This window comes from Phascolarctos cinereus, unplaced genomic scaffold, assembly GCF_003287225.1.
Source record: "Phascolarctos cinereus isolate Bilbo 61053 unplaced genomic scaffold, phaCin_HiC Scaffold_9;HRSCAF=440, whole genome shotgun sequence".
NCBI classification, from domain to species: Eukaryota; Metazoa; Chordata; class Mammalia; order Diprotodontia; family Phascolarctidae; genus Phascolarctos; species Phascolarctos cinereus.
Window position 1 is genome coordinate 109,256,960 of NW_027556402.1, and position 12,882 is coordinate 109,269,841.

At 39.4% G+C, this 12,882-nt stretch overlaps 1 protein-coding gene across 2 annotated transcripts in view; it reads right to left on the reverse strand.

Moving 5' to 3' along the window:
- ARHGAP10 (Rho GTPase activating protein 10) overlaps positions 1-12,882 on the reverse strand; it is a 374,232-nt gene that overhangs the window by 124,640 nt on the left and 236,710 nt on the right. For both annotated transcript variants that reach the window (XM_020994057.2, XM_078148947.1), the window contains exons 15-16: positions 11,978-12,065; positions 3,612-3,670 (exon numbers count right to left, since the gene is read on the reverse strand). In XM_020994057.2, the coding sequence (XP_020849716.1) occupies positions 3,612-3,670; positions 11,978-12,065 (147 nt within the window). The remainder of the gene's footprint in view (positions 1-3,611; positions 3,671-11,977; positions 12,066-12,882) is intronic.

The following is a 12,882-nucleotide window of genomic DNA, read 5'->3' on the forward strand; positions in this document are numbered from 1 at the left end:
TCTCCTTCCTCTCCCCCAACTCCATGAAATTCCACATGACCAACCTTTCAAACACAGGGTGTCCCAAAAGTCTTAGTGAGGTTTTCAGCTATTAAATCTTAACACTGCATTAAGACTTCTGAGACAACCTGCATATGTTTCCTTTAACCAATATTCACACCAAGATCTACCCACCCAAAAAATGAAGATGAAAAAGCTGCCCCCCCACCTCCACCAATTAGCACTGAGTTCCAGTACTTCTTAAGACAAATGAGTGGATAATTTATTTTCTTTTTAATGGTGTCAGAAAAAAAAAGGTCTCACATTGAGACCAAGAATTCCACAAATTAATTCAGATTCTCACCCAAAACTCCAGACCAGTACGTGCATGTATGTATGTGTGTGTGTGTGTGTGTGTGTGTGTGTGTGTGTGTGTGTGTGTGTGTGTTGGGGGGCGGGAGAAGAGGAGGTTTGGGGAGAGATCCAAGATGTGACCTCAACACCAACAGAACCGACTACAAGTAGCTACACATAGCCAAGAAGGTATACAGACTAACCGGGGGCTGTGGAGACTTCACACAGTGTCTATTCCCTTGGCTAAGCTAACAGAAGTTTCAGCACAATGGGATGATCTCCACAACTAAGTGAAAAAGACTGGTTAACTCAAGCCCCAAATTTCCTAAAACTCTGTAAAAGGTGATGACATTCTCTCTAATTTTGCCTACCCAATGTTAGTCATTATTTCATTCATTGCCTAAACACTATCTGAATACATATAAATCCAACAGTCTTTTAGGAAGAGACACAATGGCTGTCCCCCAAAAATAACTCAAATAGATCAACACCGACATTTAAAATCAGCAGCTACTTTCTAAATTTTGCCCCTTAAACTATACCGTTAACATGCATGGTTTTTCTTATTAAAAGGTTTATGAGATATCATTCCAACCATTAACTCCTCTTAGTCACAAATCTATACAAATCTTAGCTACAAATACAAATCTTCGTTACACTAGGCAGAGCGCTTCTTTGAGACTGGAAATGAGATTTCATTTCCTGGCCTTATTGCTCTTCCAATCAGCCTGCAGACTCTCCTTTAGAACGTCACCATGAAGTCAGTGGGGGAAGCTTTTCTCACACTCACAGAACCTCATGAGGTGGAAAGGATCTCCCACAGAAACCAAAATAATGGCCCCAAAACCCTAGTCAGCTCAGGTCACTTCCCAGCTCAAGGGCCTCTGGGAGCTCACAGTACTTTTAAGACAAAATATAACCTCTTCAGCTCAGTCTTTCCAGACCACCCAGCTCTCACCTTCTCTCACATTACTCTCTCCTTCACATACAACGTTTCAGCCAAACTGGCCTGTTTGCTGTTCTGTGAACTTGGCTTCCCATCTACCAGTTTTCATTGGAAAATGAAACACTAGGAATACCCTGCTTCCTCCTCTGTACTTCTAAGAAAGATTAGCTCCTTTTAAGACTCAATGAAAGGTCAAAAGATCTCAATTTTTTTAAAAAAAAATTAAGTCTCAAAGAAAGGGCCACTCCTAAAGCATGGATTTTTTAACCTGAGATCTGTAAATTTATTTTCTAAAAAATAATTTGATAACTGTATTTTGATATAATTGGTTTCCTTAGCATTTTGTGTGTTTTATTTTATACATTAAAAACATCATTCTGAGAAAGGATCCTTTGGATTTCCCAGAATGCCAAGGTGGGAGCCATGACACACAAAAAGTTAAGAAGCCTTCTCACACACGAAATGTTTTTTCAGATCTCTCCTAGTTCAGTGTCTATGAGCATGCCAACGACTCCTATAGGGGAACTTTTGTAAGCCACCATTTGTACTACCATCCTCCCTTACTACCTCTCATAGGGTCTGACATTTTGAGGTGCTTTATCTGTGTAAAACACTGCAAGTTAAGTGTTTTGAGGCCACCCAAAACAAGTAAGTGGGCAAGCCTTGTTCACAACTAACATACAGAGTTTCTGGTAACTCCAAGTTTTGCTCTGTGACCACTCTTTCTTCAAGTCCCAAAGCTTGATAGACCAGACCTGGCGTCCTTCTGCTCTTTCCAATCTCTAAGGCAAACAAGACAGAACCACTCTCCTCCAAGTCAAGTTGAATTTTCTCTTCGTCTGGTTTGCCAAAAGTGCCACAGGGTAGAAAATCAAAACGACCAACCATGTGTTGGAATTTCTTCCTATAGAACGTTCCCCCCAACTCCTCCCTCCTACAACTTCTCTCTCAAAACCCTCGATTCCCATGTGGAAACATATGACCAAACAGAACTATATTCCTACTGCTTTCAAACATCTATTTTAAGTGGTACGTTCTAATGAGGCTGGTGAATTCCTCTCCTACTGTAACATACCAGGAACCTCTAGGCTAACCTGGATGCAAACCTCACAAGGAGAATTTTAGGAGCTCTTTTGAAGTGAGGTTCAGGCAACAGTAAAACTTAGCCAAAGGACTCAGGAGGTTATTTCGCTCCTGAAGATCACGCTAGGAAACAAAAATAAAACCTTGCAGACTTAGCTCTATGGATCCCTGGTGTTTTGTATACTGTAGCCTGGTAGGAAAATGTTCGTGTTGTTGGTATTTTTCACACTAAATGAAATTACTGTGTCTATCTGAAAAGCTTATTACAGACAAACTTTTTTTGGTATGAGAACAGACTTAACTTCTCTTTTTATTCCAAAATTTCTCAGAACCCCCCCCCCTTCATCTCAAGGGTAATCATCCCTCATCCCTGGACAATCATTTGTAAGTTTTGTCAATACATTTCAACCCTCAAAGGCTTCCAGAGCTAAATGAGTTTGGAGAATGCTACATTAATGGATGTGAAATGTTCTCAAGGGACACTTGGGAGAACTGAGGTCTTGAATTCTACAGCTAGTTCTAAGCCATCTGGCCTGTTACTTGTCTATGGTCGGCCTCAGTTTCCTTAATCTATTAAGCTGTTAACACTGATCTACCTCCAGTGGCCAGGGTGACTGTTAGGCACCTGTCCAATGTCCACAGGAGGGGTGCAAAGTAATAAAAGAAAACTAATCCAAGAATTCCCAGGATGGAGATAGAATATACAGTAATAAGACCCTGCAAATCCAGCTGTCCCCTTCTATATTACTCTTCCTGCTGGATGATTTTACACATGGAACTTTTTTAAAAAAGAAAATTAGTCTTCACAAAATAATATGAGACTCCCATGTCAGTTTGTAGTACGCTATGACAGGCGAATTTCTTCTACCCAAGTATCAACTATTTTTGTTAAACCATGAACACTCGTCACTAAATATACTAAGCAGGGCAACTGTTAAATTTCAACCTAGGCTCTCCTTTCTTTCTAAATTTTCATATAGCATAATCCATGGGGAAAAAAGCTTCCTATAAACTACCACCTCCTCTATGAGGTCTCTCTCCCTGATTCAAGCAAGGCTCTCTTCTACCAACAAAATTACTTTGTTCTTATTTTTCACCTATGCCACTGCTTTTTCCCCCAATAAAAGATAAGCTTCTTGAGGGTAAGGACCGGTCTGTCATTTTGGTCTCAGTCTCTCTGATGTGTAGACACTCAGTAAATAAGTACTCACTAAGCCTGTTGAATGAAGAAATGCTTACAAATACTTACTGGCAGGAATGATGAATTCTCCGTGTAAATCATAGGTCATAAGGGGCTCTGGAAGACTTCTGTTAAAAACAAATAAAAGGACATCAAATTACCAAAAGCAAGCCCGAGTGCACCGGGTCTATCTGGATTTGTTACAGAAAAGGTTTTCAATGTGTTGGGAGCCTTCTGAGTCACACAGCTACATTTTCAAGGATGCCCAACTCAAATGGCTTACCTTATTAAGAGCTATTTGTGCAAAGTGCCATATGAAAGCTAACAGCTGGCAAATCACTGCCTAAATTAAACCAGTGATACCACACAATCAATTTTGGGAAAGATAATTTAGAATAAATAATGAATAAATTCTTAGAAAACATAAAATTGATAAATAGGATGCATTACCAGTCCAAAACTGTTTTTACAAAGGTTAGAAATTAGGAAGAAAATCAGGCATTCTATTCAATAATAGTGCAAATGTCATTTCAAATCTATCTACAGAAAATTAAACAAAGATATTGAAAAACATGAGATGTTTAAAGAAAACAAAAGAAACAGCATCTTCTTCATTTTCCCAAATTGCTTTTAAAAGACACATAAAATTCTTGAATTGGGTGAATTAAAATAATGAAAGGGGGTGAAAAATACTAGTAATGACAAAAATTCAAAAACAATCACTTGCCGTTCTCCTAACCAAAAAACACAAAATGGCCAACAAAAATGGTTTTCCTTTTGCTGGAGGACATAGCTCAATCTACCCCAACTTCCTCCTTTTCTTTCAAAGGGATATAAAACCCCAGTGAATCTCTTATCATTAATGAATATTAAGAGCAGCTTCTAAAGTTTAAAACACTATCAAAGGAAAGCCACTAACCTCTTGCCTCCCTCTCACCTATATCCTTTCTACCCACCCATCACCCTAACACACACATTATATAGGTCATAGGATCATTAGTTTAAAGCTATAAGAGACCTTAGAGGTCATCTAATCCGAACCCCTCATTTTTACAGGTAAGGAAACTGAGGCTGAAAATGGTCAGTGAAGTCCAGGATCATCCAGTTAGCACCTATGAGAGACAGAATTTGAACCTAGTCCAAGTACAGTACTATATCTGCTACACAGGCCCTGGGTGGCGCAGTGACCTGAAGACATATAGACCTGAGTCTGAATCTTGACTCAGTCATTTACTGTGCAACACTGGGTAAGTCACCTAATCTTCCTGTGCCTCAATTTCCTCACTTGTAAAATGCTATGATAATAGCAATATCTATCCCACACCTCTCAGGGATGTTGTGAGGATCAAATATGATCAATGTTGGTTGGTTGGGGCCCTTTGTTCTCAAAGAGGACCAAAATGACATCGCCACATTGGGGTCAACACACAATGTGTCCCTCTGTGGCTGATCAAACAAATATGAGCTAGGAAGGTGCTACCAAAGGTCGGGCACACATTGTCCATTTGCACATTTGGAGTGGAGATGTCTAAATCTGTGCCTCTCATTTTCTTTTGAGCTACTGAAATTTTGCTTTGCTCACAGAGCACAGTGCCTTCTTTGATGTGGGCACACTATGTTGGGCAGTTCTGTGCCAGGTAAAATATGTAAAGTGCCCTGTAAAAGCATAGAGTACTTTCTATATGTTAGCTACATGCCATGATGGGCTGTTCAGCCTATAAAACATATTATTTAGAGCCTCTAATTCAGGAGGAAAGGAAGATTCAAACATAAGGGGAAAATCCATGACCCTAGAATTCAAATCAACAAACACTTCTCTTTGTTTTATTCCTCAGTCATTTTTGGGTCATGTCCAACTCCTCATGACCCCATTTGAGTTTTTCTTGGCAAAGATACTGGAGTGGTTTGCTGGCCCATTTTATGAGGAAACTGAGGCAAACAGGGTTAAGGGACTTGCCCAGGATCACACAGCCAGTAAGTGTCTGGGGCTAGATTTGAACTTAGGAAAGAGAAGTCTTCCTGACTTCAGGCCTGGCATTTTATCCACTGCACCACCTAGCTGCCTTCAAACATTTATTAAAGCATCTATGTCCAAGAAGAAGTGTGGCAAATAAGACGTGGGTTCCAGTCCCTACATCACACACACACAGGCTATGTAACCCTAGGGACAGAGGTTGCAGAGAAAATGCCAACAGAAAGTGGCAGGAGTTTCCTCACCTAGAAACTGGGGGGGGGGGGGTCCCTCATGCAAAAAAATAAATAAATAAATCACAGATCCATTTCCCACCCTTATCTCTACTATATGCAATGCACCATGCTACCTGAAGCAAATTAAATAATCCCTGCCTTCCAAGAGCTTATAGTACATGCAGCTACATGATAAAGCAAATAGAGCACTGGGCCTGGAGTCAGGAAGCCCCGAGTTCAAATTAGTCCTGAGATACTTAAATAGCTGTGTGACCCTGAAAAGTCACTGAAACTATCTTCCTCAGTTTCCTCAGTTGTAAAATGGGGATAATAAAGCATCTACCTCACAAGGCAGTTGTGAGGGTCAAATGAAATAATATTTAGAAAGCATGTTGCAGACCTTAAAGTACTGTATAAATGCCACTATTATTATTATTACTACTATCATATTCTACTGAAGGGCTATGTTCTTTCAGAATAAGCAAGGAAGAAATGGTTAAGAAAAGGGATATTCTTGTATAAGAAGAGAATTAGAAAATGCTAAGAAGAAAATAAAGCAGGGGGCAGCTAGATGGCACAGTGGATACAGCACTAGCCCTGGAATCAGGAGGACCTGAATTCAAATCCAGCCTCAGATACCTGACACTTACTAGCTTTATGACCCTAGGCAAGTCACTTATCCCCACTGCCTCATCTAAAAAAAAAAGAAGAAGAAGAAGAAGATGAAGACGAAGAAGAAGAAGAAGAAGAAAAATTGAAGAGGCTTCAGGGACACGGAGAAGAAAAGCACCATGAGGATCTTAATTCCAGAACTGATGAAACATATTCACAACTTTTTCCGATGAGTGTGCAAGCTGGGATATAAGACCACAACAACCGCTTTACATCTGGGGCAGCTCAAATCAAAATGCTAACTGTTAAACAGACTCCATGCATGCTGTTTGACAGCATTCCCCTGACTTCCTTCCCAATATGCTTCTGGGTTGCATCATTCTATTATGATTTGATGTATAATGAAACAGAGAATCTACCCTCCTAGCTGTAGGACCATTAGTCACAATGTGGGGAGGAGGCAGGTGGAGTCTAATCACAAGTAAAATTCCATTGTAACCAATTACAATGAACTAGCATGGTTAGAAAGAAGAGAGGATGCTCCCAATGAGCCCACTGAGATGACAGGTCCATTAAGTGTCCCACAATACACTTTTGAGGATCTTTCCAATGTATTGTTAGGTTTCTGCTGATTTTTTTTCTTTTGGGTCTTTAAGAAACAGTATTTGTTATACAGGATGGCTCTCTAGGAGGTGAGGAAGGGAAGGGATACTAAAGGAAACTATGGTGATGTAAACAAAAGACATCACTAAAAATTTATTTTAAAAAAATTACATTGCAACAAACACCAAAAGGGAGGCATCATATGATGGTGGAAAGAATACAGTCTTCCACAATAAGGCTGGACCTCAAGAATCTAGGCCCCCAGCATCTGGGGAACTTAATCCACTTATCTGGGGAGCTCCTACCCTAAGGTTCAACCCAGATGATTGGAAAGTAACTGCAAATTAGCCTTCCTATGTCATTGTATGTACTGGCTGGCCCAGCAACAGACTTCACATCCTATCCAGGAATCCACCCAGATATCTTGCCATTCACCTGCCATTATCCATACCCTTTGCCCCCTTCCCACCTCTCTTTCCCTGGCCAACACCATCCTCCAATATGTTTTTTTCCCTGTTAGGACGTCCGCTCCTGGAGGGCAAGAGCTATCACTCCTATCCTATTTGCATCTTCACCACTTAGTCTAATGCCTGTCACTTAATCCTTTTTCATTCACTCATTCCTACAAACCCCCATTTCCCTTACAGTGGAAATCTTCTATAATTTATACACTGCTGAAAATGGAATTTATAGTCTAATAAGAAATGAAACAGTTGGCACCTGACAACTGTATCCAAGTAGAGAGGGGGAAAAAAGGGCTCTGAACCCAGCAGGGGAAAGAGGAAAATGCCATGCACAAGATATAAACCACATCCTCTTCCTTCTCAAAGCTCTTGGACTCTCTCTTATTTTGGTAGGTGGTTTCAAAGTATAGGTGGGCTTTTTCTGGCTGAGATGCTTGGGGCATCAGAGGAGGGCGAGGTGACATGAGCTGAGGGAGAACCCCTTTCCCAACAGAATCCACATTCATTCCCTTGAACGGCTGTGCCGACATTTTTATCGGCTGAATTTGTTTTCTTAGGCAAAAACTCCACAGGCAAAATGAAAGTGGACAAGCAAAATCAACTGTGTCCCCCCTCGGGGTCTCACCAAGAAACTCGTCAGCAACGGCTAATTCTAACCACAGTTATCTCAGCTAACAAAATGCTGGGGAAAGAGACCTGACACTTAGCAGAGTATTTTCAAAGTAGATTTTTCAAAGTAACCAAGATATACGCAGTCTTCTCAAGGAGAGACATCATATCTAGACTGAACACTTCATTATATCTAGCTATCCATAATCTATATACATAAGAGTGAAGATAGATGAAACTCACCCATATGAATGCTTCCTCTATACTAATTTTTCAAAATAACAAGAAACCCAATAGGTCAAAGGAAGATAATGAGAATAATGTGAAAAGAGTAACAATGGTCAGAGGCCAAATCTGTATACCGTATATCACAGACTACTATCATGAGCTGGATCGCAAATACTCTGCAATAACCAAAAAGATCCTTTGGTGTCAGCTCTAACCTTCTCTAACAAGAAGCATGAGGGGAAAACAAAAAAACAAAGGGCTTCTAATACCAGAGAAGCAAGGTAATTAATTATGACTAAAACACATTCACCCTGTAAATTTGGAAAATTATAATAGCTAGTTTGCTTCTATTTCTTTACATCTTAGGCCACTCATGCATATGTGTCTTTACACATACACATATATTCTGATAGCAGAGACAGCCTGGAGTATACTTAACTGGCAGTCAGAATACCTGGCTTCAAATCTTGAATCCAATATTTATTGTACAATCAAAACGTAGTTTAAGATCCTCAGGTCTTAATTTTCTCACCTACAAAATGGAGCCGATAGTCTTTGTACTATCTGTTCCATAGGGCCAGTGGGAACCAACACATAAAATCACAAGGCACTACAGAAATATTTATTACTATTATTTTTAATCAATCCTTTTGCTTGCCTTGGGATAGGGAACTCCAAGTGAGCTAACTCCCTCCACCAATACAGAGCAGCTCTTGTTTTACATGACCAGGCACCTCTTTTTCCTATCATAGGGATAAGCATAGGTACAAGAATTATGATATCACTGACGTAGGGCAGTAGTTCTCAAACATTTTGGCTTCAGGAATCCTTTATGCTCTTAAAAATTACTGATGGCTCCAAGGAACTCTGATGTAGATCATACTTACTGATATTTACAGTACTAGGAATTAAAACATCTTCATATTATTATGAAAAGAACTGTGACATCACAAACTCCATAAAAAGATCTTGGGGACTCTGGGAAGGCTCTAGGAGAAGATACTTCCAATAAGCTCTTTGAGGAGATGACAGGCCCATTAAGTGTCGCACAGTGCACTTTTGAGGATTTTTCCAGTGTATTGCTGGTTTGTGCTGATTTTTTTCCTCCTTTTTTTTCCATGTCTAAGAAATAGTATTTGTCATGTGGGATGGCTCTCTGGAAGGTGGGGAAGGAAAGGGATACTAGGGGAAACTATGGTGACGTAAAAAACAAAAGACATCAATAAAAACTTATTTTTAAAAAATTAAATTGCAACAAACACCAAAAGGGAGGCATCATAGGACTGCAGAAAGAATAATTAGAGCACTGCTGGTATAGGGAATTTCCAGGCGATGAAACTCCATGTACTAAAGCAGACTGGCACCTTGTCTTCAATTAATACTGTTATAAGAGCAGGGGGGTAGGGGGAGAGATAATAGAGGGGAAGGAAGATTGGGGGAGGGGTAATCAGAAGCAAACACTTCTAAAGAGGGACACAGTCAAAAGAGAAAATAGAATAAACAGGGGAGGGGGACAGGATAGGATGAAGGGAAATATAGTTTTCCACAATATGACTACTATGGAAGTGTTTTGCATGACTACACATGTATAACCTGTAGTGAGTTGCTTGCCTTCTCAATGAGGGTGGGTGGGGAGGGAGGGAGGGAGAAAATTTGGAACCCGAAGTTTTCACAGCAATGGAGTATAGAAATCTATCCTGCCCTACAGGAAAATAGAAGGAAATAAAGATAAGAAAAGAAAAAAAATAAACAGTTCACAATAAAAAAAAAGAATTGCACCCAAAAAAAATTTATACTCTTACAAGAGAGTTGTTCAGAAAAGGTTAAGTGATTTATATGTCAGAAGTGGAACTTGAGCCAAGATCTTTATGACCGAAGCTGGGTCTCTATCAACTACCCTAAGCTGTCTCACTTTTTTAGTTAATATTATTACCACCACCACCACCAACAACAACACTACTACTACTACTATTTGGATAATGGCTCCAGAATAATTATGACCATTTTTCTCACTTAATTGGAGCACATACATAATAGTATAAGGGAAGACTGAAAGTACTGGGTGTGTTGGTATGGCCCAAGGTTACCCATCCACAATTTAATGATAATAATGATAACTTAGGTCACAGGTTACTGGAATATAAGGAGGGGGGAAAAAAGTATCACTGCTTCTATTAGTATGAAAAATTCCCAGTATGGGAATTCCCTCCACTAATGCAGATTACAACCTACGTTTTAGGATGTAGGTTCTAAAGGGTTACCTGAGGTATATCAAGGTCAAATGATGTGTCTCTGGTCATTAAGCTACCAAATGTACATATAAAGATGGATTTAAACCCATAGCTTCCTGATGCCATCATGCTCAGGCTTTTATCCAGTATGACAAGTAGCCTCTTATTCACAGGTTGTTGATAAACAAAATAGTTGTGACCTGTAGTCCTTTAAACTAACAGTGCTTTTAGAGCATTTGAATTCAACAGTTGAGTCTTTTGAAAAAATTACGCCTAGCAAAATAAAAATTCTATCTACTTTGAGAGAAATAGAAAACCTGTTTTAAAATAATAATATTATCTTTTACAAAATCATGAGACCCTATGTTAACCACAGGGTGTGGATCATGATCTAATTCTCAGCGCTTACTTCTATTCTCCTTATTTCTCCTTCTACCCCAGGCTGCATATGTACAGGCTAATTCCATAATCGTAAACCTAATCCTATTGAATTACATCTCTCTTTTTTTAAAGCAACTCAGCTCATAAAAAGTTTATATGCTTTTTCCCATAACTTTATCTCCAATTAGAGAAATTATTTAACAGAACAGGGCTTTTTCCCCTTTAAATCCCCCGTTTCTTCTCTCCTTTCTTTTCTTCCCATTCTTTTGACATTTTTTGCACAGGCTGTGAAACTTAACTGTGTTGAAAAAGCTTATCAAATCAAAGCTCCTTCTCAGTTTTGTGCGGAAAAGTTCCAGCGGCTCCACACACCCATGGTGTTTACATGGTTCTCCTCTCCATGTTTTAAGTCAGTAAAAACCCTGAGCTTTGATGTTTAATTTACAAACATAATTCGGGCGTTCCCGAGTTCTAAAAGCAACACTTGAAAAATCTCATGAGGTCCCACCTTCCTTTATGAATTCTTGTTGTTGGCAGTAACTCAAGTCACATGACAGATGCTCTGATTTTGACATGAAGAAGGATTTGAAAGCCAATTATTTGCTGAAAAATCTGTTTAGTTATCAGGCAAAAATCAATGCTTTCTGAGGATACACTTAAAGGTTGATGCCTGGCACAGACTCCAATGTTAAAATAGCTAGGAAGAGGTGGACAATTTAGATAAATGAAGGGAAAATACAAAACTCTTCCTAAACTCTCCATGAGGCTCTCCTAGACTGAGTGAAATGCACTGACCCATCCTCATTACTTCCTATAACTTCAACTTTGTATATCCATCTGTCCCTAGGAAAATAAATCACTAAGTGTCAGGGCTCCGACAAGCAAGACTTGGTCTTTCCCAGAATGAGTTCTCCATTAACTTTCTGAACACTTGAAGCCTGCCCAAAACATAACTTCAACTTGGGGAAAGTTCCATGAAACACCACACACGCATGATCTTTTCTTAAAGTTCATCCTGAAGTCTTCATATAGCACTGGCTTTCCACACAGTTAATATTCCATTTCCCAAACAATCCATCTACTCCCACTGAAGTTCAAATCTATGACCCAGGCAACGTACCTCAAATACTGCTTTAGAGCACTCGTTATAGTCTTCACTTCCCAATCTAAGGAATTTTCAAGGTCCACTTCATTGCATGTTTTGGCATCTAATAAGCAAAAAACAGTAATGAAAAAAATTAAACCTCATACAACCAGAGTACCTCTTCACCAACCTCCAAATCATCAATTCTTAGCAGACCCAAGTTGAAACAGTTAACCCTATATTCATCTACAAATGCATCAAATGTCAATTCTTAACAGGGTATAAGATATGCATTATTAAAAACCTCTGAGTAATAGCACCATAGGTAAAATTTAGGCCAGTGTTACCGAGTTATTTGGAGTAAAGGGTGGTCACTGACACCAGCAACAAAATGGAAGGGGAAAATGGGAATGATTCAGCCACTGTATTATAGGGAAAAGAATAATGGATAAAGAAGTCTTAAGACCCAAGTTTAAATCCCATCTCTGGCACATACGATGTAATGATCTTAGAGAAGTAAATTAACCTCCCTGGACCCCAGCTCCTCATCTGTAAAATGAGGATGGATTCTAAAGTCCTTTCCAAGCCTAAATCTATGACCCTATGATCATTCATAGATTGACAACTGCCAACGAAGGCAACTTTTCTTTTATGAGAAATGTACTACAATGAGTATGGTCAAAAGAATATAGTGTGTTTATCTGATCGTTTTTATTTGATGAAGCCACTCAGAGAGCTGGCATTAAAGTTCCCATCCCTTGTAACCTGATGGGAAACTATAGTTAATAAAACAATGGCTTTCTCTGTGTCGTCAACTCAACAGCAAAAAACATCAGGAGAAACTGATTCTGTAGTTTAGAGCTTAACACATTCCATAAGCTACCGGTCTCTCTTGAAGACTTAAAGAGAACTGGATCATAGGTAAGGCAATGTTTCCATCT